General features: G+C 39.2%; 1 protein-coding gene across 4 annotated transcripts in view; it reads right to left on the reverse strand.

The window, feature by feature from the left end:
* The window catches only part of DMD (dystrophin), a 2,430,848-nt gene that overhangs the window by 688,358 nt on the left and 1,715,939 nt on the right, over positions 1-26,551 (reverse strand). For all 4 annotated transcript variants that reach the window (XM_045298663.1, XM_045298661.1, XM_045298660.1 and 1 more), the window contains one exon: positions 16,836-16,953. In XM_045298663.1, the coding sequence (XP_045154598.1) occupies positions 16,836-16,953 (118 nt within the window). The remainder of the gene's footprint in view (positions 1-16,835; positions 16,954-26,551) is intronic.

A 26,551-nucleotide genomic window follows, 5' to 3' on the forward strand; every position in this document is an offset into this window, starting at 1 on the left:
GAAGGGATCAGGTATAAGGCATCATCAGAACAAAAAATCTTACCATAGTGAATGATGGTCGGAGTGCGAAGTGGAGACCCAAAGCCCATTTGTAGGCCACTGGAGATCTCCTTGCAGAGGGGTCTCAGGTAGGAGACGAGCCACGCAGGTTGCGATGTAGCAATGATGAAAAATACAACTTTCCTCTAGTTCCTAAGTGCTTCCCCCCTGCCCCCTTCCCCGACTATCATGATCTGAATTCTACCTTGCAAGTCTGGCTAGACCAGAGGATGTACACTGGTACAGAGAGAAACTGGAAACAAAGGGAATCCACGGCGGATGATCCGTTCAGGACCAGTGGTGAGAGTGGCGATACTGGGAGAGTAGAGGGAGAGTGAGCTGGAAAGAGGGAACCGATTACAAGGATCTACATGTGACCTCCTGCCTGGGGGGTGGACAGCAGAAAAGTGGGTGAAGGGAGATGTCGGACAGGTCAAGATAAGACTAAATTATAAATTTATAAATTATCAAGGGCTCATTAGGGAGAGGGGAGTGGGGAAGGAGGGGAAAAAATGAGGCCTGACACCAGGGGCTTAACTGGAGAGCAAATGTTTTGAGAATGATGAGGGCAATGAATGTACAAATGTGTTTTATACAATTGATGTATATGTGGATTGTGATAAGAGCTGTATTAGCCCCTAATAAAATGATTAAAATAAATAAATAAAATAAAACCATCACCACCACCACCACCACAACTTCATATTCTATCCAGCTATTTGTATCAGAACTGAATAGCTATGTATGCCAGATAGTTTAGAGGACAAAACTTGGATTAACCATGCAAATTCTTTTGGCATAGATAGTTAGCACGAAGAGACAAAAATAATGAAATCACAGATACTATTCAATTGACATGGAACGAAAAGATTATTAACACTCTCAGGATAAAGAAATCTCCACACATGCATATAATATATTTTGGTACACCGGGATGCAAATTTTCATGGTCAGTTTAGTTGTTCTAAATCTTAAAGTATGCAAAACTCATTACCTACCTAATGAAGTGGAAAGCCAGGGAATGTAACATTGTTTTTAATGGCAACAGAACATCTTGCTAGCTGCCACACATTGCTATCTATTCTACTTCCCCCAGGAACAATAGCTTCCTTAATCATACACTGTTTTCTTTATAATATACAAATTCACATTTTTTTGCCTTCAATAATAACATGCCCCCCACCCTTCAATGGCGCTCCCTAAATCCTATCAAAATATATTATAATAAAGAAAAATAGAAGAAAACTTTAAATAACTGTGTCAGTCTGGGTATATTAGAGAAACAAACCCACAGAAACTGATATGTATAAGAGAGAGTTTTTTTATAAAGTTTAAATGCATATCAAGAAAACATCCCAACCCCGTGCTGCCCAAGCCCACGAGTCCAATATTAGCGCATACGTCTGACAACAATCCACAAAGTCCTCCTCCATCTCACAAAACACACACAATGATGCCGACTGCAGGAGGAAAGTCGAATCAGTGAACCTGTAAGCATCTTAGCGCTGGCAGGGGTCTCCACACAGCTGCTCCAGCACCCAGGGCTGCATCAGGGTAGGTCCATGTGGCTTCTCCTCTGGTATGTGTTGCAGGAAGTGAGCCTTGCACGCTGAAGCAGAGAACTGGCTAAGGCAGCTGCACCCTGGTCCCACCATCAAAACGCAAGAGACCTGAGAACTAGAAAGGTGTGGCTCACGGAGCCATTTATCTCTCCACCCTTCAATTAACCCCACGTGTGTTTATTGGCCAGGATGACACAATAAACTTTAACTATCTCAATAACAAATCAAGAGAATTCAAACCTACATTTCTCCTTACAAGATTGTCCACAAGGATGAATTTTAGCCTCTCAAATGAAGGGTTCTCAATTCATATCTCATTGACATGATGTGCAAATTACCAGAGTCTTCAAAAGTGACCCAAAGCACATTTAAAATGGCCTGGTTATGGTACATGTTTTCCGAGGAAGAGGTGAATAAACTGGAATCGGGAAAGGTACTTTAAAAATCTCTTCTTTTTACAAGAAATATGCAAAAACGGAATGAGAAAATCATGAGTCATGGCGGTCCTATAGGACAGAATAGAATTATCCCTTGACGTTTCTGAGGCTGTCAATCTTTAGAGGAACAGAAAACCTCCTCTTTGGCTTTGTGGTTAATACACCAAGGGTTAACCACCAGAGCCCTCTGTTCATAAGACACTGTATGAAACATTCTCAATTTCTGAAGATTGAAAAGAATTCAGTTCTCATTCTAATGTATGCATCTGTTTGCTGGGGGATTTATTTATTTGATTTTTATTTGTTCTGGGCCCTGCACTTTGTTAACCTCTTCAGGCTAATTCTTTCTAAGTTTGATTCATGGTGATGACAGTGGGTAGTGCTACACTAGTTGCTAGCTACTCTGTCGCACAGTTCATACAACCAGTAAGTGTTTATAGTGTGTCTATGGTAGAGCCCCAGTGGCCAGAGTTTAAGTGCTTGGCTGCGAACCAAAAGGGGGGTGGTTTGAAGCCACCAGTGGTTCTTTGGGAGAAAGAGATATGAACCTGCTTCCATAAAGATTACAGCTAGAATACTCTGAGGGGGCACGTTTACTCTATCCTATAGGGTCAGATGTGACTTGATGGCAGTCAGTTTCCTTATTTTTGTGTGTGTTTATTATTTCCTAAACAAAATTTTAGTGGTGTAGGAATTCAAGTATAGAGGAGTAGCAATTTGAAGCTAATAGTTCAGCCAGGGGCATAAAACATACATGAGAAGAAAATGTCCTTAGAGAGACAACACAGCTTGGAATTCCTCAACCCTAGCATTTGGTAACTTACAGACGTGGGAGCACAAGAAAGAGATCACCTTCCCTTTTTTCAATCTGAATTAACAGTGAAAATCTGCTGGATTTTAAATAAACATATGTGTTCTCCTTTTTTCCCACAAAATGGTTTATTTTTTTGAGCCATAGACACAAATAAACCATAGTTATGTGAATGGATTTTGTGCTCACACTTAATTCTAGGATCAATCTAAGAACAATTGGTTCTTATGACATGGCCCTATCTCAATGCTCACCCTCATGTAAAGATCACTAAAGATATAGGTGCTACAGTAAAGTGTGGTAAAGAAGCCAGATGATGCCCTGCTATCAGAAAGGATAGCACCTGGGGCCAAAGGCTTGTCTTCAAACAAGCAGCTATCTAAATGAAGCATCAATCACGTTTGCATGGAAGTAGCACAACAGACTGTGTGATCACAGAATTATAATAATGAAATCCAAATCTGAAAGAGGGAATGGTATCAGAACTAAAATTTTGAACATCCAAGATGATTTAAATGTGACTTTGGTTAAAGGGATTGGAGTGAATCCCTATGAGAATCTTTAAGTTTCATGATTAAATAAGTAGCACATAAATTTTAATTTAGTTGAAATAAACGGACACATTATATATAAGATATGAATATATACATGTGTTATATAATAATATAAACATGCTTACAAAAGCATAGACAAAGGAGCTTCAACTATTTTATGGAAAAAATTCGTTATCTTTTCATTTTATGCTTCCATATACTTCTTAAAGCACCTTTGTATGTGCATGTCTCCAATATATTTAAACTTGCAATAGCTGCTTCTCAAAATGTCGTCCCATTTCAGCATAGGTTTGGGGAAAGAATACTCATCAAATACCCATTTTAAAATGATAAGATTCCATTATGCCATGGCTCTAGCATTTACTATCTGTGTGACCTTAATAAGGTTTTAAAATATTTGACCCTTGTTTTTCTCATTTATGTAATGAGGACAATATATACCTTCAGGACCTATGTGTAAATCAATTCAATTGCTAAACATAATAAGAGTTATTTCTTCAATGGATACAAAGCTCAACACAAATATAAATTATTGTTATTATTTTGTAAGATGGGATGTTAAATGTAAATAAAATTGAATTTTGCTTGCCTCATAAATAAGTGGAAATTTTGATAGCTCCAAATTACATGGATGTTTCATATTCTGAGATTCGGTGGCCCTGTTTGTTACCTAAACACTTTGTCAGAAGAAGAAACAAATTTGTCCATGAAGAAGTACAGCCAGAATGTTCCTTAGTAGCAGTGATAGCAAGACTTTGTTGTCTTCATACTTTGGGGATGTCATTCAGAGGGAACAGTCCCTGGAAAAGGACACCATGCTTGGATAAGTGGAGGGGCAGTGGAAAAAACAAAGGCCCTTGACAAGATGGATTGACACAGTAGCTGCAACAATGGCCTCACACAAGAACAAATGTGAGGACGGTGCAGCACTGGGTGCTAGTTTGATCTCCTGTCCACGCTGCTGCTCTGCATTGCCAATGACTTGGTGGCACCAAACAACAACAAACACTGTGCTCCTGAGGGGAAACCTGAGCAATGTGAGTGCCTGGCAAAGGCTAAGAGCAAAACGAATTCTATTTTATGTATTGCTATATGTTCCAACAACCTATGTTTGGCATGGCTCCTAACACATAACCTACAGTCCTAAAATTTAGAGCAATTTATAAGTCCCTGGATAAATGGAAAGAATCACTCATTTTATAGTCCAGATAGAGGATGCCTTCCCCTTTTAGTGATTCCCACAATGGATAAGACTAACCCACATCGTTAACGAGGAATTGGTAAAGTGCATTTGTCTCAAAAGGCCAACATGAGCCTGTATATTCCTATGTTGTTCATATTACCCTATCTTTCTGCACAATTACACTTGATGTTCACATTTTCAGGTTGACTGGATTTTATCAATTCATGGCAGAGTTTTCTGTTTAATTATAGAGAAAGGTATTTTACCCTCATTCTTATTCTGTGCACCAGGGGGGACTCAATTTTATCTTTTCAAACAGTCTGTTGTTTAGCGCATATTTTTCGGATAACACATGAATCAGGCTGGCATATGATACCACTCTCCTCATCCTTGCCTCCACCCTTTCTCTGCTTTCCTGAAAATCACCTGTGGGCCAGGGCGAGCATTCCATGGTTCTTGTAGGAAAGAGAAAAACTAGGTTCCATGACACATGGTCATTATGGCCATCTCTGCCCTCCTGAATTCATTCTTAGGGGATTCCCGATGGCTGCCCTCCTGCAAACTTGGATTAGACTTGCATATAGACTCTGTACATCCTGGAAACCTTGCACATAGAACACTCTGCATAAATACACCTGTGCTATATCTTTGATTGAAAGAAGGAATCCCTGGGTGGCAGCCACTCTCCTGGAAGGCTCTATGGGTGTCAATGCCTGAATGGCCTGGTGGCATTCTCCGTACATGAGGAAAACTGATATGATGTACTAATTTGTGATTTGAAGGTCTTTGATTATGTTGTTACATTTACTCCTCTGAATAATCTGGTGTGGAATGTCTAAAGAGCCTACTTTGAGAGTGGAGAAACCAAAGGGAAAAATGAAATGATGTGTCAAGGGTCCCGATATCAAAATGGAGCAGAGTAAGCAAGTATACCAAGTCTTCTGTTTTCAGACTTAGGGCTTTTGTTGCTGTTGCTAGTTGTCATCAAGTCATCCCACAATTCCTGCTGAACCCATGGAAAATAGGATGAAATGCTGCCCAGTCTGTGCCATTTCTAGCATCATTGGGCCTTAGACTGTTGTGTTGCATAGGGTTATCACTGGCTGATTTCTAGAAGCAGATTGGCAGGTCTTCCTGCTGAGTTCATCTTAGTCTAGAAGTTTTGAGGTTGTCAGTATCAAAACAACACATAAGCCTCCACTACAGTCAGGTGGTAGCCTGGCATGGGGTTCATTGGCTTAGAGGAAAGACATCCTTATGCATTTGTTTCACTAACAAAAAGTAATAATTATCAGGGTTGTAATTATCACCTCATTACCAGTTATATCAGTTATATATTTTTATCATTCTCCCAAACCCAAAGCTTTCTTTCTGGTACCCATATTTTCCTACATGGAGCCAGGCTGAGTGGACTTGAAATTATGATCAGCAAGATAAAGGAAACCCCTTCCCAGATGTTTGTTCCTTTCCATGTGTATTTAGCCCTGTAGAATAAAGAGCCACTGCCAGAGAGGAGAGGATGACTGATCTTTGCCCTGGAATCTGATGGAGGCGGTCAGAGTAACAAAGGGTCTTGTTTTAGAAAGCTTTCATTGGAAGGCTTGAGGATTCCTGTTGCCATATCCATTACTGCACAAACAGTGTGGAAATTCTGAGGTTTAGGCCATCAGAGGCATTTGTAGCTTCTGGTGGCGGTGGCTGCAAACTGCAAAGTCAGCAGTTCAAAACCACCAGCTGCTCTGAGGCAGAATGTCGAAGCATTCCATTGGCATTTCACATTAACCTTGGACACTCACAGGGCAGTTCTACCCTGCCCTATCCAGTTGTTCTGACTTGGCTTTGGCTCCATGGCAGTGAGAAGGAAGAAAATCGTCGACTTGCAGCAGAGAGCTTGTTTGGGAAGAAGCCAACCCATATATCATGGAGATGCATAAGCTGACACATGAAGAGAAACTGAGGTTTCAGATAATGGTAACCTCAAGCCACATCTAGATGCAAAGACAGAACCACTCAACTAAGCCTCTCATGAATTCCTAACCTACAGAACCTGTTCTTGTTTTTGTGCCATCAAGTCAGTTCCCATCCATGTTGACCCTAAGCACAACAGGATGAAACACTGCCCTGTCTTGAACCATCCTCACAATTGTTCAGAAGCTTGAGCCCAATTTTCATGCCACGGTGTCAATCCATCTCAGTTAGAGTAAATACATATAAGAGGTAATAAATGATGGCTTTCTGTTGTTGTGTGAAAACAACTTGTGTGTCACAAAAGAATCCAAGTCCATTTCAGTTTTACTTTTCTCCTTTTACAGTCCCTTAGAGCAGTGTTTAGATCTGAGGGGTGTGGAATCTGCAGGGTTCAATGAGGACTTTTGTTTTAAAGCAGCAATATTAAGTTTGGGGGTGATTGCTTGGCAGCAATAGGTTACTTTGCAAACTTCTTTCTTTTCCCCCCACAAACGTACCTTGACTAAAGTACAATGAGCCCACTTCTCTCTTTTCCAAATAGAAAGGCCACCATCTTTGTAGCTCATTTCCCAAATATCCCCTTTAGGTCAGATGCCACCAAATTAAAGAAAAGAAAATTAGTGGCAGGCATTTTGTGATGTGGTTTCAAATTGTGAATTAGAAAATTTTGATAAAGAAAGGCTCAGTTCAAATGAACCATGACGATAACTTTTGAAGAGCCTGGTATAATCGGGGAGTTATTGTTAGTTACTGTTCATTCCATTTCAATTCCAGTTCCTGGTGACTCCACATGTGCAGAGGAGAATTCCATGGAGTTTTCAGGGCTGTGATCTTTTGGAAGCAGATCACCAGGTTTGTCTTCTGCTGTGCTTCTGAGTTGGTTTAAACTACCAACTTTTGGCTAGTAGAGAACTTCATTGTTTGCTTCATCCGGGGGCATTGGCCATGAAGCAGTATACCTATATTTGTCCACAGGTACCAAAGATAACAGAAAATCAAGTCTTTATTTGAAATACCGCACATAAGCTAAAAGTGTTAGTCTCTACATATCTAGAAATTCCATCATGGACACAGCTCTTTCTCTTCTGTATTTGTTTTAACCTCTTATTTTGTGTGAGTGTGGAAATCCTTATAATATATTTATTCATCACCATGCTTTTTCCATCATATAGAAACAATAGTAATTGGTTTACTAATTGTTATTATGGAATTCTTGTTATTAATTCCATTAACTGGTTTATTTAATAGTTATGTTCATTATGTTTAATTTTAAAATAGATGACTAGAACATTTGTTAGCCCAAACATTTCCCTTCAAGGAAAACACAATGAAATATAGGCAATTAGTAGAAAACATTGTTGATGTTCACAATTCTACCTAAATTTATTTAAATAAAATTTATTTATTTTTTCTATTATGCACTCACACAGACAATTAAGAACTGAATACAAGCATGACAGCTAATGGTGACTTTAAAGCATATTGAAATGTATTTTCATATTAATCTCATAGAATTAAACATGAGATAGAATTATTTGTGATGTGTTTAGTGGTAATTTAATACAACCTAATGAAAGAAAAATATATATAAAATTTTGCTTTCCATAGGTACAGTTTTGTATATTTAAGTAATAATTATTATTACTTATATATAAGTAATAATCAGTCTTGTGTAGCTCTGAAACTTTTTAAGATATTATAGATCATTTTTAAGGTATTGAGTTAGTTAATTGTGCCAACCTGGCCGATAATCACATGTGGGGCTAACTGAAAGGCGGAGGGATAAATGGGTGGTGAGCCTCGCCTTTCTAGCTCTTGGGTCTCTTGCTTTGTGATGGTCGCACCAGGGTGCAGCTGCCTTAGCAGTTCCCTGCTTCAGCTTGCAAGATTGACTTCCTACAAGACATCCCCAAGGAGAAGTCACATGGACCTATCCAGATGCAGCCCTGGGTGCTGGAGCAGCTGTGTGGAGACTCCAGCTAGTGCTGAGATGCTTATTCATTCACTGACTCAGCTTTCCTCCTGCAGTCGGCATCATTGCCTCTGTTTTGTGAGGTGGAGGACTTTGTGGACTGGTGTTGGGTTAATGGGTTAATGTTGGACTTGTGGGCTTGGGCAGCATTGGGTTGGGAAGTTTTCGTGATGCACACTTTCTTTACATAAAACTCTCTTATACATGAGTTGCTGTGGATTTGTTTCTCTAATGTACCAAGACTAATACAGATATTATAGATCATTTCTATTCCTTAATGTATATTTCCAAGTACACTATAAAATTGGTTGCCTAATGAAAATTGTAAAATTCATGACAGTGACACATGAAGAAACACATGGCATTAAAAATCTCACTATTCGGCGCAGTGCTGGAGACCCTGTGCAGGCCACCTCTCTCCGTGTTTGACACCTCAAAAAAAAAATCTCACTATTCTAGCAAATAGATCTATGAGAATAATAATAATAATTGTGCACCTTTAGAGACACTCTACTTTTTGTAGTAGTATTGAGCAAGTGATGTTTTGTTTAACTCTGCTTATATCATTAATATCCACTGTACTCCAGGTTTATTTTTCAGGTTTTTTAAAAGAGAAGTACTATTTAGTTGCAAAAATAAATATTATGTAGCTATTATTATTTTCAAAAGATTTACCGAAAGCAGGACAGAAAATGCATTTCTTTATCTTTTTAATAAATGAAAATCCATTCTAGTTTTAAAATATCACTTGGGTCTATTGAATGGTTTTTCAAGTCTAAAATTCATGGTGGGCTCTTAGTGGTCACATATTTCCATTTTATTGGCCATCATTATTCATCAATTATTTCTAAATATGCTAAAATGATAAAAAATTAAGCCTATGAAATAATGATGGAACCACTTCAAAAGGATGATGTTATATTAAAATAAATCTTCATCCTTCATTTTTCTCATTTCGTTGCCACCACCTATTTTTCCACAAGGTATAAAGGAAGACTGAAGACACCATATTTGGCATTCTCATGAACTTTTCATTGCACGCAGTCAGAACCTCCGACCTTTCCATTTCCCCCATAATGACAAAGATGACAAAATTGGAAGAGGAAGAAGTCTTTTCAAAATAATTAATCACATGAGAAATTGAATGTAAATAGATAGAAAGCAGTATTCTCAACTCTAACCGTGATGGTGAAACCAACTGTATGAGTATAAGAGAAATTTTTTACGATAAGCATAATATATATGAATGTTCTCAAATCTAAGTATCAATGAGTGAATACTATATTTCTGAGGACAGAAAATAAACCTAGCTAGTTATTCAACAGAATGGGCTTTATCGTGTGATATTTGTATACCAACATGTATTTGAGCTTAGTAAAATGTACTATGTGAAATGTGCAGGAGTCACTGCCAAGGAGCAATCTAGCTGAATTTCTTTCCCCAAAGATGTTTTTGTTCTTCTGGCAAACCATGGATGGTATATTTCATATTCTTCTCTAACATCAAAGAAGAATCGATGCATTTGAATTATGGTGCAAAAGAAGAAGATTAAATACACCAATGACTACCAGAAGAACAAATGTGTGTTTGGAAAGAAGTGCAGCCCGAGTGCCCCTGGGAGGTGACTCCTTTACAGTGCACATTTATGTCGTCAGGAGGCCTGATCCCTTGAGAAGAACCTCACGCATGGTAAAGTGAGTGTCATTGAGGAGAGGAGGGCTCTCAATGAGATGGATTCACCTTGTGTCCGCAACAAGGGGAACAAACATTAGAATCCTTGTGAGAATGGTCCAGGGCTAATCAGTCTTTTGTTCTATTGTCTATAGGGTTGCTTTCGGTTTGAACAACTCAACATTCCCTAACAACTGCAGAAGATACAGCAAGCTAATTACAGTGAAACATCTGGAAACTCAGTCTTATGGGTGTGTATGTCCTAAATTTCTTTCTGGTTGGGGTATTTTCATTTTCCAAAATACTCAATCTTAAAACTTTGAGGCATGCCATCTCTTAGATCTGTAATTCAAAACATCCAATCAATGTCCAAATTCCATTACTTCTACCTCTATCGTGTATGTTCATTTAAGTTCATTCTTAAACTCCACTGCCACTATTTTAGCATGGGCTTTCATGCTGCTTCACTGTTCTCCACTTATTCCCTTTCTCCTTCAACACACACACACACACACACACACACACACACACACACAATCACTCCCACCCAACAAATTCATCCAGCACACCATTGCAAGCACGGATCTAATGCTGTCACTTTTGTCTGAAATATCCTTCCCTCTCTTGCCTCCTCTGCTTTTCAAAGTCCTGTTCAGGACTAGATTAAATTTAACCTCCTCTTGAAACCCTTCCAAGATCTCCTCATTCAGAGCCCACCTCTCTGCTCTTGCATTCTCTCAACATGCTGCAGTTCTGCTGTTCTGAAGTACTTATGCCAGGCTGCCTTACCTGAATATACTTGTCCAAATACCCATATTGGATTGTGAGTTCTTTCAAGACAAAGGCTGGCTCGTATATCTCACTCTACCCCCCTCCTCGCCTCTGATATTAACTGGCACAGAGTAAGCATTCAAATGTTTGTTGAACTGAACTGAACTCTGGTTGCTAGCGGCATCCTGGTGGATGTAAATTCTGAGAGCTGCTTGTAGCTATAACAGGTTGACAGCAGGTGCTAGATGTCAAAAGAAGGAAATTTATATGGTTGACTCCACTTCTTCTAAAATAAGCCACTCTCTAATAGACAATACCTGAGAGCAAGATATTGGCTGGAATTTCATTAGCAATAGAGATTTCATAAAAATGTGAAGAACAGTAGTGCCTTTTTATTCCACCATGAAAGAATGCATACATTTGGTTGCTGCAATGCATGATGGGTTGACAAAGTCACTATAAAACTGTCAGTTAATTCAAAAATCTTGCGAGAGTATTTTTATTCCTACACAGCAGAACATTCTGCCTTTCACTGTCCTATATACTGGCCTTTTAAGTAATACAATGTGAATTCCTTTTCTTAAAATGTATGTCACTAAATTTCTCAAAGAAGTCTATTCTACTTAGAAAAAGCTTTCATTGGAAAAAATGTTTTAGTGTGGTCCTTCCCACATTTTGGCTGGTGAACAACAACAACAAACCCTCATGGCCAGTGAGGTGATTCCAACACATAGTGCCCTACGAGGTAGAGAAGAGCCAGCCCTTTGGGTTTCCAAGGCTGTGAATTTTTATGGCAGCACAAAGCCTTATCCTTCTCCCCAGAGCAGCTGGTGAACTCAGATGGATGGCCTTACGGGCAGCAGCCCAATACATAACCCACTACACTACCAGGCCTCTAAAAGTCTGGATATCCCATCTTCTATATGCTTCCATTTCCAATTTCTCTGTACCCAATTCATAACACGGAAACAATGTTTATCCTTAAACGAGCATGTAGCATGACTCCCAGTGTACATACCAGAACTGCCAGGCTTACTGTTATTGTTTTGGAAACAAACTGAGGCAAAAGAGAATGCAAGTTTTCCTTCGCATCTCCTCCCCACACGCATACAAAGCATCATGGTATTGTGCTTTACCAATATTGATAGATATAAATAAGAGGAGTTTTTTAGACTTCAGAAATCTCAAAGAAATCAATTTTAGAATGTTATTTTCTAGCTGCTTGAATTCTCCTATCCTATCCTTTTACAGAAGAAACAAACAGGAGCACTTGACACATTTAGCAACCACAAAGTAGAAAGAAAATATGTCATTAGAACATGAGAACCAGTAATGAGAATTTCTCATCTTAATTCCTTTATAATACAATGTACAAGTGGGTAACCACCCAAAACAAAAAAAATATGCTCATTTTTGGTTTTGTTTTTGATGTGAGGGGGGTTGGTGCATTTGGAGTTCATTCCAGCAGATCGTACTGTTAATCAAGCTTTCTATTTAGAGGTTTTGAAAAGATTGCATAACAGTGTGCAACAACAACAACAACAACAACAAAACACCCTGATTTGTGGCAGATGGCAGACTGGTTTTGCCACAACAATGATGCACCTGCTCAGACAGCCATCAGTAGGCTGGTTTTTGGCCAAAAAAAAAAAAAAAAACACACACCAAAAAACAGCATGCCTCTCTTGCTTCACGCATTTTACCTACCTGACCTCACTCCTTGCAAGTTCTTTTTGTTTCCACAAATGAAGAGGGACAGGGAAGAACAGCGACTTGATGACATAGACGAGGTGAAGGGGGAAAAAAAAAACCCTAGAGAGGTGCTGTTAGCCTTCCAAACAGATGAGTTTGAAAAATGTTTCCAAGAATGGAATCGCAGATTTGACAAATGTATTAAGTGTAATGGATAGTACTTTGAAGTTGATAAGGTTGTTTTGTAAAAAAGTTTAAGTATATATCTTTGGGGGGAAAAATTCTGTTTTGGCGGGTACCCCCTCATATACTGTTACCTAGACCATCCTAATACTGTTTTGATCTATGTTTCTATCTGAGCAAAAAAGGTACCCTGAAAATAGTTTAATACAGAGCGACATGTTGGCATTTTGCAGACCCGAGGACTTGGGGTTCTAGCATGGTTCTAGTAGAGAAGAGCTTTTTGTTGTTGGACTTTTCTCTTGTGAGAATGTTATAACTACGTAGAGCTTTCCCTAACTATTCAAACTTATGAACTGAGATTTACCAAGGAGGAAAAAAAATTCCCATATAATACTAGACACCTATTAAATATTTCTCCTGTGTTTAGCTGATTCTTTTTTAAGTATTTCTAGAAGTTTCAGAGCCATAAACAATGAATACTGAAGTCTTTGTGTAAGAAAATATCATTTTCTTCAGCAAGTGCTTTCTTTCTGTCTTTTTCCTAGAAACCAAATCTATCTAAGAAAAATTCTATTTCGAACACGATTGAAACTTTATGAGTAATGAATTTCCATCCCATTTCATAGATTTCAAACTGAGAGATAAAGTGAAGCACAGCACAGCTGCAAATGGCTTTGTTTTGAAAAACAAATCTTGCTGGCATTATCCTGGTACCAGCCTTGGAGGCTCCAGGCATACTCAGAACGAGGCTCTTCATAAGCAACAGGACAGGTCCTAACAGACATTTACTTTGAAGAAAATGCTTTCTTGGACCATTTGGATTAGAATCTTTCCATTCTCTTGCAAATATTCATAAGGTTATTCATTCCTAAAAGACAAAAGCTTAGAAAATCAGAACTGTTCAAGTCACTGGATATTAGCAGTAGGATAGAAACCTGCCCTCTGGTCACTCAGTTTTAATCTACATCAAGAAAAAGTCAATACAATATCAAAAAGTAAAAAAGATTACAATGGAAAATGTTCAGACAATGTTGAATGGCTACTGTAAAATAAATGCATATTATTTTCCTCTTAGGGAGAAAAAGACATTATTTTTCATTAGTAAAATAACAAATGAGTTTCTATATAGCATGTTCCAATTTGCATAAACAGCTTTGCCCAATTTCCATATCTCTTAAGCAAGAAACAGATCGCTTAACTGTGTAATGGGAATTCAGTCTCATACTAAGAAAATTACTCATAAAGATTCATTCTTTTGGGCCAGTGTGTTGCAACCTGGTGGATAACCCTCCTGGTTCCAGTTTGTGGAATGAGCATTCAGCTATATCAATTGAACAGCAATCTATGTTGGTCATTACATTGCAATTTTGATTTTGCATCAGTGATTACAGAAATGAATTTTTATAATTCATACCGGAACAAAGAAGTTAAGTGTATTCTTCCTTGTCCAAATTAGTTGTGATAGAAACCAAGTAGCTTCAATATCTCCAACCTCCTTTTGCATTTAGGTGTGACCATATGATGCGTTCTGGCTATCAGACTAGGGACAGAATTATATGCATTTCTTCCCATGCCTGGCTCATAACAAATTACCATGAGCAATATTCTTTGGTCATCCCTAGCTTAAATCCATAGAATTCTGATGCTCTGGGAGAGAACAAAACAAAAAGAACTCAGGTCCCTGAGGGACTTCATAGAGGAATGTTCATCTTGAACTTCACCAGAGTCCAAAATAAACTCTGACTGTATAGACCACTGAGGGAGCTTCCCTGGTATTCTAGTGAGTACTGCCCAAATAATACATTAACAGATAGCCACAGTCAATGTTTAAGCAACATTAGCGAGTTAAATTTCCCAACTTGAGAAAGACCTAGTAACAAGCACCACAATGGAAGCATAAAATATATTTAGGGGTTATTAAAACATATAATTGTACATAGGGGGAAAGAAGTATGTAGTCCTGTGATTAAGATCATCAACAGGAACAACAAAACAAGACAAGGAATGATAAACATACTAGAAGGAGCAGAGATTTTTAAGCCAAAAAAAGAGATCAGAGAATTCTAAGTTCTGAATTTCTAAGCTTAGAATCCACTGGAGCAACCAACCAATAACAGCAAGCTCTGTTATTTGCTTGCTTGATGAGCTTCAGGTATTTGATCAACTGTTCTGAGTCATAAATCTATAAAATGGGCTTTTGGGGATTTACCTCACAGGATTTTTAAAGGATTACACTCACACATATACACACACTCACACGCATACTGCCTGATCCCTAGGAGGGACCCATACACAGTAGCTCTGGTGATGTAGCAGGCAGAAGCCCGGTGGTGCAAACACACCAACAGCTCCACAGGAGGAAAAATAAGACTGTCTGTTCCTATAAAGGGTTCCTATAAAGGAAACAATAAAAGGCAATTCTATTCTGTCTTAAATGGTCACTATAAAACACAATTTATTTGATAGTAGTGGGTTTGTTTGATTTGGTTTTATTACTAAGAATTGACCCCTTGTACAAGGGTGACATAAAATGTGTAATTATTAACCCTTTATTATGATTCCTCTTTCCGTTCCTTTCTCTTCCTTAACCGATTGGAAGCCAGATGTTCTTCCTCCATTTTGGCAATCAATGAAGAAGGAAGCAGAATGGAGCTTATATAGGTATATAGTCTTGACTTCTGAGTTTCCAAAGCCTAGACTTGTTGTAAGACAAAATATTTATGTGGGGGGGGGCGGTGAGGCAGGTGAATAAAGGCAGGATTTCCTCATTCTTGCACTAGAAGATATATACTTTTTGTGGTTGTTGGAAGGTAGAGGCGGTAGAATTTTCAGTGCAAGTAAAAACATTCAATATCTACTGTGTATCCTCATGGAAGGGGTAAAGAAAAGAAGGCAGGCTTGGGGATTTGGGGGAATATGATAGCAGAAGTGACCTGGGTCTCATTCCTGAGGAGCATTTCTAGGGAAAATAGAATGAAAAGTAGTTTCCCCCACACCTCCCTCTAGCCCACCCCCACAACCACACACCACTGGGCTGATACCCCACAAGCCACACTGAGGCACTTCAAGTAAAGAAACAAGTACTTCCAATATCTAAACAGATGCACTTTCTACAGTTTACCAATGTTCCCACCCATGTCAGGGTGACAAAAGGAAGAATACAATGATTTCTGGTGCTGCACAATGGCGTATCGAGGTAGTAGAAAGGCATCAGATCTGAACGTAACCATACACATGGGAATAAGAGATGGTCCAGGAAACGACTTCCTGTTTGGATCCACAGCCCAGGACATGAGGGAGAGACTGGAAACTTTACTGATGTCAGCCCAGATTTGGGGCAACCAAGGAGCAAACATGTTGCCAGATCAAACCCACCACTCTGTGCCTTGCAACTAAAAGAAGGGGCTTCAACGAGTTCATGGACAAATATAGTTCAAAGCTGATGGATTTTTGTCCATGAGCATTTTTGAAGCTCCCTGATATAAACCCCAGCTTGGTAGGGGGAAGAGTTTTGCTTAGGAGGCCTTGAGTTTATGTTAATGGTGGTGAAATAATTTGGAAAAAGGCTATCAATAATGGTTGCACAAAAGAATATAATCAATGGCACTGAATTATACATGTAGAAGGTGTTGAATTGGAGAATATTTTGTTGTGTACATTTTTTCCAGTTTAAAAGATTACACTAATAATGAATACAGGGAAGAAGAAAATGTTCTAAAATGAATTGTAGTAATGATTGTACAACTCTTCTTGATATAATTGAACTATTGAATTGTTGATATGTGGAAGATGTCCCAATAAAACTAAAAAAAATTATTTTCCACTGTTCAGTGGAATTAAGTTCAACTGATGAGAAATAATATTGTAGATTGAAATCCTTACTCCGTACAGTAATTCACAATTATTTTACACGATTTTTATTTAAGACAAGATGCATATTCAAACTTCTTGTGCATCTGCTATGACTTTCCCATTCCTATGAAAAGACTTACTTTGATCAGTTATGATTGTTCTGGCTTCTTGGTTGCTGGTCTTGTTTTTCAAGTTCTGAGCAGCAGTGATGAGCTCTTCCAGCTGGGGGCGTCTTTGCTCCAAATCCTGTACCATTGCCTGAAGGAACAAAGAGAACATAATCTTAACACGGAGGTTCGCCAGCAGCGTGTATTTTCTTACAAGTCATACAAAGACTAGTACAATTTTCAAAGCACTTTTAGAAATAAGAAAGATGTTTGACTTGGTGAAAATCTCCATGGTGTAAGGATTTGCATGGAAAACATTTAACCAGTGCTGTATTTCACTCTCAGATCCCCCAAAACTAATTCAAATGAAACCCTTGATTATAGATATGTCTCACTACTGACAAGCTTGGGTGGAATCATCTCAGAAAATCCTAGTTTATTAAACCAATATATGAGGATCAGTTGTAGAAATGTAATTCTGAGTTATGGCCTTGCATTTAAGAGAAAGAAAGCTCGTTATATTTGCAACTCCATTCTGTCTGATGTCAAAACATTGGTCTATATTTTAGAAAGAAAGCAATCATGGAAGTGAATCCAGAGCGGAACTATTTGACTTCTGTGCACTTGCGTTTCCTCATCTAGAACCTGTGATATGATGTGCTAACGCAGAGGTTTTTCAAAGTTGCCTGTCCCTAAGACTCACCCAGACTCCTTGGCCCTAGATTACAACTAGTGATTCAGTAGTGGGGGTGGCTGGGGTTTGTATTTGTAGCACATTATCTGCTTAACCCTTATGTCAGGCAAGTTTGAAAATCATTAAGTGAGAAGCTCGTACTCCTATTCTTTCATATTATACATAACGGTAAGTTATTACTGCTCTTGATAACAGTACCAGATAGAAGGCAGCCAACCAATACCTTTTCTTTTTTGTTTTTAAAGGATAACTTTTCATTTATAGGTAGCCATGTTCATCGTTGGAGCCCTGGGGCATAGTGAGTTACACATGGAGTTGCTAACCACAAGGTCAACAGTCTAAATCCCACCAGCCACTCTAAGGGACAAAGAGGAGGCTCTACATGTATATAGTTTTGAAATCTCAGAAACCCACAGGGCCAGTTCTCCTCTGGCCCATCGGACCCCTTTGAGTCAGAATTGAATCAATGGCAGAGAGTGTGATTTGGTAGTTTCTGTTAATCTGTGTGAAATCTCTTCTCCCTCAAGTGCTCTTGTAGTATCTATAGCTTTTCCGTCTCTTTGCACCAACAGATCAGGTTCCCAGAAAGGTTTATAAAGATATTTGTCGAGGAATGACATCGTTCCCTTGGAGCATTGCTGTGGTTTTAAAACGGAAAGTGGAAATCATGCTATTAGGAGTTGGGCAAAGTAAAACAGATCATGGCTATTAGTTTATAACCACTACATGACAGAAGTATTCTGTTTCATTATAATGACAAACAAGCTAGACATCTGTCTAATTCTAAATATGGTGGGGTTTTATCCCCCTACTATCACATGAGGCCAGTGCAGTAAAGAGATGAGACAGGAGATAGCCAGATCTGTGAACCTTAGTTCTGTCCTGTGTTATTGGGTTTCTGCTTATTTTCTAAGGAGTTTTGGTTTTGGAAAGGCCAAATTTTGGTCCCTCTGTATTGTTTCTTTTGTGAAGAGGTAGGTTCATGTGGGTTTGGTGATTTGAGCTCAACTCCTTTTGGTAGTATGAAAATTATGGAGGGGGAAAAAACCCATCCAAACACCCTACATTTTGAGTATTTTCTCCTCTCTGTATCGAAAAATTGGAGGGGCTTATTTTTAACACACTTTCCACATTTGTAAGCTGTGATTGCTCAGAAGAAAAATCCAATTTTCAGGTTTCTAACTTTTATGGTTTCTTTACACAAAAGAGTGTTTGAAATATGGAACAAATTGCCAAAGACAGCTATTTAAGTAAGTGGCCTAGGTCCGTTGGAGAGTGCTGAGAAAAATTTGAAAGTAGGAGCCCTATAGGAATAGACATAACAAGCTATGATGTTTTCCAGGGTAGGGTGTTAGAATCTGGTCATTTGTGACACTGAGTTGAAAGGGTGCTTTGGAACACTCTGTTCTTAAATATTTCAGCCCATTTTCTAGGGGTTTGAAACAGCCTTATCCAGAAACATCAGCTCAATAAACTTAACCCTTAAATTTAATGACAAACTGATGTACAGACCTAAGAAAATACATGTGTTCATTTATTCATTTACTCATCTATTTTACAAATATTCGTTGGACGCTAAGCATCTTCCCAGATGCTATTGATATAGCCGTTAACGAATGCATCATGCAGGGTTTGTGTCATTTAAAGGAGAAACTGTGTCTTTTGATGCTTGGAAATGTTTTGATAACCAAGAGTCCTTTTAACGGGTTAGGTTTTTTAATTTTTAAAATTTTACTTAATGGTTATTCACCCTCACACAACAAGGCTGTTCTTTGCTTCTCCTTTTGGATGTATTATTATTTAATGTTTGCTATACCTTTCTCTTTCTCCCTGGATTTCGAAGTTCATTTAAGAAGGATGGGTAGAAGTAACTTGGCCAACTTTAATCTGAACCTTAACAGGCTCTAAATTAAACCCGGCCACACTGAACAGCTCTTACTGATGAAATTAGCAAGCATGTCAATTTAGACTTAAAACAAGCCATTTTCCTCTCTAATGAACAAAATAGGTCTCAAGGTATTGTGAAACCTGTTCTCTAGTTGGGTGATTCTCTAATTCTGCTGACAGACACATGCTTTGTAAGCACCTGAGAAGATTATTAATGACATCCTTTGATGCAGCCTCCTTAAAAATCCAAGGAGATTCACAACTTCAATACAACTACATACTTCTTAAAGTATTTCAAGCTAAACTTGTTCTTTATCCTACTCTCTGCTCAACATATCCAAGCATCCATTTCAAAATCCTAACTAAAGAATAATGATGTGTATTGCTATTGATTTTCTCAAACACTAATATTGTCCTCTCAGAAAGTACACATTGCATTTGGCAAATCTGCCCAAAAAGTACCTATTTAAAAATGTTAAAAAACAAAGATGTCACCACGAGGACCAAGGTGCTTTAGACCCCAGCCACGGCCTTTCCTCCCTATGCAGATGTTAGATAGATGGCTTTGCATGGTGGTGTTGGCAAACAATACTGGAAGTGCTATGACCTGTCAGAGGGACAAACAAATCCGTCTCAGGAAGATCCTTAGAAGTGAGGTTAGTGAAACTAGTTCTCACATACTTTGAACATGTTATCAGGAAAGACCATTCAATGAAAAAGGAGTTGATGCTTGGCAAACTAGAGGGTCAGCAGAAAATGAGAAGACCCTCAGGGAGACAGATGGATACCATCGCTGCAACCATGGGCTCAAGCATAACGCCACCTGTCAGGATGGGGCAGGCAGGGTTTTGTTCTGTTGCACATGGGGTCACTGTGGGTTGAATCTGACTCCATGGCACCTAACAACAGTCGAGAAGAATGGGGATTTTCTCTTTCCGTTTTCTTCTAGGCAACAAAGGAAGTTATTTACATATGGCACACAAGTATGTTTCTTAGTGAAGATGTTATAAAAATAGTGATTGAAAGAAGTTATTGCTAATGAAGAGAACATAAGTAAGAGATGAGAGCAAAGATTATTCTCCTTTTCATTTGGGCTTCTTTTGAGTGCACTCTGTGTTTTCATTTTGATGGTTTCTTTGACCTGACAGTTTACTTTTACAATCTCATATTGTCTAAAATGGAATATTTATTTCCATTATAGCCCACCACAGGTGAGAGAAAAGATTTAATTATTATTCAAATTAATTGTTGCCAACTGCTATGGAGTCACTTTCAACTCAGAGCCACTTCGTGGGTCCTAGTAGAATTGCCTCTGAGGGTTTTTGAGCCCGTAATTTTTTTTTTTCTTTTTTAACATTTTATTAGGGGCTCATACAACTGTTATCCCAATCCATACACACATCAATTGTGTAAAGCGCATTTGTACATCGTTTCTCAAAACATTTTCTCTCCATTTAAACCCCCGATATTAGGTCCTCATTTTTCCCCTCCCTGCCCGCTCCCCCTCCCACATGAGCCCTTGATAGTTTATAAATGGGTATTTTGTCATATCTTGCCCTGTCCGACGTCTCCCTTCATCCACTTTTTGGTTGTCTGTCCCCCAGGGAGGAGGTCACACACAGTTCCATGTAATCGGTTCCCTCTTTCCTACCCATTCTCCCTTTACCCTCCCTGTTTTGCCACTCATACCACTGGTCCTATAGGGCTCATCCGTCCTGGATTCCCTGTATTTTCAGTTCCTATCTGTACCAGTGTGCCTCCTCTGGTCTAGCCAGTCTTGCAAGATAGAATTCGAGTCATGGTAGTGGGAGCGGGGAGGAAACCTTTAGGAACTAGAGGAAGGTTGTATTTCTCATCATTGTTACATCGCACCCTGACTGGCTCATCTCCTCCCCGAGACCCCTCTGCAAGGGGATCTCCAGTGGCCTACTAATGGGCTTTGGATCTCCACTCTGCACTCCCCCCATCATTCACTATGGTAAGATTTTTTGTTCTGATGATGCCTTACACCTGATCCCTTCGACACCTCGTGGTTGCATAGGCTGGTGTGCTTCTCCCATGTGGGCTTTGTTGCTTCTGAGCTAGATGGCCGCTTGATTACCTTCAAGCCTTTAAGACCCCAGACACTATACTTTTTGATAGCCGGGTACCATCAGCTTTCTTCACCACATTTGCTTATGCACCCATTTGTCTTCAGTGATTCGTTCGACACCCCGTGATCACACAGGTTGATATGTTGTTCCATGTGGGCTTTGTTGCTTCTGAGCTAGATGGCCGCTTGTTTACCTTCAAGCTTTTAAGACCCCAGATGCTATATCTTTTGATAGCCGGGCACCATCAGCTTTCTTCACCACATTTGCTTATTCACCCGCTTTGTCTTCAGCGGTTGTGTCGGAGCCCGTAATTTTTATAGGAGCAGATTGCCAGGCCTTTCTCCCTGGGAGCCACTGGGTGGGCTCAAACTGCCAACCTTCTAGTTAGCAGTTAAATACTTAAACTTTCTACTCCCAGGGCTCATTTTCAGTCAAATTTACTCAGTTCCAAAATACCCATCCAGAAATGTCTTGTCTCTGTTCTCAATCTATTGCCCTTGCCATGTGTCACTCTTCCACAACCCTCCCCTATTGTAATCGCCATCCTCATAGGATCTCCAGTCTTTTTCTTTCATTAACTTACCAGTTTTAGGTCCAGTGGACAAAGGACATGAGTCCAAAAAGTAGAAATGAGAATTGATGCTTATTTCATTTTTCCGATATGAACCCAGATTTATAACTCAAATGAAAGAAACAAAAGCTACTATGTCTTACAAATGCCTAAGCATGACAATTAATCATGCCTACACAGGAATCTATCATTCTGGCCAAAACAAAGACAAGCGCAGGAAGGAATTGGTGCTGCTTCTAGGGAGTCATAAGCTAGTTCGCTACAGGGCTTTACTAAAAACAGCTTACCCCTTGGAGATGAGAATTCATCATGGATTCCACTAGCTGAGTGAAGATGGAAGAAAAAAATAAATATATAATTCTTCAAATACAAAGTGAAATAGAAGTCTTTAATTCTACTAAGTCCCCAAAGGGGTGAGAGAAGTGGTTATAAATAGCAATTCCATGAAAAAGGAAGCTAAACAATAAAACCATGACATGCTTTAGAATCAAAACCCAAAGCCCAAACCCACTGCCCCCAAGTCGAATCCCCACTCACAGAGACCTGGTGGCACAGACTAGAACTACTCTGTGGGGTTTACGGGCTGCAAATTTGTACAAAAGCAGACTTTCTTCCTTCTGTGAGGCAGTTGTTGGGTTCGAATCTCAGATCTCTGGTTAGTAACTGAGCACACAATCACTTTGAGTAATAATTGCAATTTATTATTGCATTCTTTAATACGGAAGCCTACCTAAATGACACTCAAATTAAAACCTACCTCATGTGGTTGGTATGCTCCCTGTAAAACCCAACAATTATATATATATATATCCCTATAAAAACCAACCATTTTCAAATCCTTACAATTAGAACAAAGACTGGAGGTGATGTTTGACTGTTATCATTTTCAGGAAATACCTTATCTAAGGGTGAAACTTAATTGTAATGTGAAAACGTAGAACCTTATATTTTTTTAATTTACATCTTTAAGAAATTAACATTAAAATTTGACAACGTGAAAGAGTTTATAGAACCATTGTATGTGTGGAAGAAAATATGCATTTAAAACTTGAAGGTAAACAGTCGGCCACCTAGCTCAGAAGCAACAAAGCCCACATGGAAGAAGCACACCAGCCTATGCAATCACAACTTGTCGAAGGGATCAGGTATAAGGCATCATCAGAACAAAAAACCTTACCATAGTGAATGAGGAGGGGAGTGCAGAGTGGAGACCCAAAGCCCATGAGTAGGCCACTGGAGATCCCCTACAAAAGGGGTCCCGGGAAGAGAAAAACCAAGCAAGGGGCCAAGGAACAAAAGATGACAATACAACTTTTCTCTAGTTCCTAAATGTTTCCTCCCCGCTCCCACTATCATGACACGAATTCTACCTTGCAAGTCTGGCTAGACCAGAGGATGTACACTGGTACAGATAGGAACTGAAAATACAGGGAATCCAGGGCGGATGATCCCTTCAGGACCAGTGGTGTGAGTGGCGAAACAGGGAGGGTAGAGGGAGAGTGGGTAGGAAAGAGGGAACCGATTACAAGGAAATATATGTGACGTCCTCCCTGGGGTATAGACAACTGAAAAGTGGGTGAAGGGAAACGTCGGACAGGACAAGATATGACAAAATAACAATTTATAAATTATCAAGGGCTCATGAGGAAGGGGGGAGCGGGGAGGGAGGGGAAAAATGAGGACCTGATGCCAGGGGCTTAGGTGGAGAGTAAGTGTTTTGAGAATGATGAGGGCAATGAATGTACAAATGTGCTTTACACAATTAATGTATGTATGGATTGTGATGAGTTGTATGAACCGCTATTAAAATGATAAAAAAAAAGAAAATATGCATTTAAGTCAAGTAGCTTCTAAATTGTAGCCTTTCTCTCTAGTAACTGAGTTTTACCTGTGAGGATGCTAATCATCTGTCTAGCTTTCAACTGCCTCACTGAGCACCTTAATTCTGCCGCTGTTCTTGCATTCAGCTGCCTCTCCAAATAGATTGGCCAAATCCAAAGTCATCTTTATTGTCTTCTGCTTCCTTAATTTCATTTACATTTTAAATGGGCTTGGATATTTCCCAACTTGGCGTACTTTCACTATTTCCTCTCTAAATGCTCTAGCTATACCTTTTTTGGTAACTTCTTCACAAATATTTTCTGATCATGGTTATCCTTTTACATTTAATTCATTCAAAACTACTTTTGATGGATATTTTTGTATCATTTCAAATTTATAGAGTAATTGGGAGATGTTGCAATAGGAGAGTTCTTTGTAAACACTGCTATCCAGTCGATTCCAACTCAGCAACCTTATAGGACAGAATAAACATAGCCGTGATGGTTCCTGAGGCCAGAAATCCTCATGGGACTCTAAAGCCTCATCGTTCTCCTGTGGAACTGCTGATGGGTTCAAACTGCTGACCTTGTGGTTAGCAATCCAAAGGGTAACCCATGACAGCACCAGGGGATCCTTCGCATATATACAGCTCACCTCAATGAGCCTGTTGCTGCATTATCTTTCTGTATATACATATACAACAGTTATATTTGCAATAGAATATAAAGACCCCTGGTGGCATAGTAGTTTAAGTGATTGACTGCTAGTTGAAAGGTTACTGGCTCCAATCCACCAATGACTATAGAAAGAAGTAGCAGTGTGCTTCTGTAAAGATTACATGCAGTGGCTCTCAAGCTTCCTAATGCCACGACCCTTTGTTCCTCATGTTGTGGTGACCCCCCAACCATAAAATTATTTTCGTTGTTACTTCATAACTGTCATTGTACTACTGTGATGAATAGTCATGTAAATATCTGATATGCAGGATGTATTTTCATTGTTACAAATTGAACATAATTAAAGCATAGTGATGAATCACAAAACAATATGTAATTCTATATTGTGAAATATTTATTTATAATGAGAAATAAATGAAATTTTGTCTGGAAGCATGGTGTAGCATGGGTCACAGTCTTCACACCGGGTACTCATAGGTGGGCGTCTCTGCATGAGGGAGGACCCACCTGGAGACGATAGAGGAGCAGTGTCTCCGTTCCTAAGACCATCAGAAATATGTGTTTTCTGATAGTCTTAGGCAACCTCTGTGAAAGGGTCGTTTGACTCCCAAAGGGGTCACAAGCCACAGGTTGAGAACCACTGGATTACAGCCTTGGAAAGCCGATCAAACAGTTCTACTCTGTCCTACCGAGTAGGGTTGTTATGAGTCAGAATCTACTTGTTGGCAATGGGCTCGTTTGTTTTTAATATTACATATCTAATATATATTGTATAATATACCATACTATATATAATATTAAAACATATGTAATATATTTTGTCCCAAAATTATCTATGTCTTATGTGTATACATAAGTCTTATGCAAATATATGATTTGTGGATAATTTGCATATACCATGCCTCTTTGTCCTTAACTATATCAATATTTATTTCCTAAAGGCGAAGGTAGTCAATCCGATTCAAAAGTCAGGGCATATAATATGGCTTTAGAGCTGTAATGCAATTCACAGCTTTTATGCAGAGTATCCCATTTGCCCCATCCATGCCCTTTCCACCTGGTTGACAGCATTGCTTGTTCACATCACTTTGTTCTCCTTTAATCTGAAATAAGCCCTCTGTCCCTCTTTGAGCTTTGCAACACTGATAGTTTTGAAGAATCCAGGCCAAGGATTTTATAGAATATTCCCAAATTTGGATTGTGATTTTTTTTTTTAGTGTCTCTGCCAGGCCTTGAGCTAGGCATCAGGGATTCAGCAGTGAAGGAAAAGGACTTGCTCTCGACAATATGAAGCAATAGTAAGGCAGGCAGTAAATATGTAAAGATAATAAGTGGGGTGTGTATTATGAAAGGAACCACAGGAGATGATCAAAGCATAGAGAGGAAAAGCCAAATTAAGGGATCAATGAAGGATGTGGAGCTAAAGTGGTTCTAAGCTCATCTCAATCTGAACTACGCAAAACCCCAAAACAAAACCCGCGGCCATCAAGTCATTTCAACTCATGGTGACACTATCTAGTTTCAGAGGCTGTAAATCTCCTGCAGAGCAGCTGGTGAGTTTGAACTGCTGACTCTGTGCTTCAAAGTCCAATGCTTACCTTGCATTGTATGCAAAATCTATTTAATAATACTCACTGTGGCAGCCTGAGAATCTGCGGTTTTATTGCTACTGGAACTTAATTGATGGGGGGGGGGGGGCTTAGTTGCTGAATTTTAAAACCATCACTGCATTTGCACCACAGCCAATAGCCCACAGACTACTCCTAGCCTACGATGGAGAGAGGGGTTGACACTAAGGAAGAGTCATTCCTGGGAGACAAGGGACTCCTCTAGCTCTAGTTTAATGATGTCCCCAAAACTTCCTGGTACGTTCCTTAGTCTACACAGAAGCCTGCAACAGTGCACCCAATCCAATCAATCTCTCTCTCTCTCTCTCTCTCTCTCTCTCTCTCTCTCTCTCGTCTTCATCTGGGGTAAGGCATGACAGCTAGCTCGGGGAGCTGCCA

The sequence above is a fragment of the Echinops telfairi genome, unplaced genomic scaffold, assembly GCF_000313985.2.
Source record: "Echinops telfairi isolate 266 unplaced genomic scaffold, ASM31398v2 ScPeMD7_7436;HRSCAF=8474, whole genome shotgun sequence".
Classification (NCBI taxonomy): domain Eukaryota; kingdom Metazoa; phylum Chordata; class Mammalia; order Afrosoricida; family Tenrecidae; genus Echinops; species Echinops telfairi.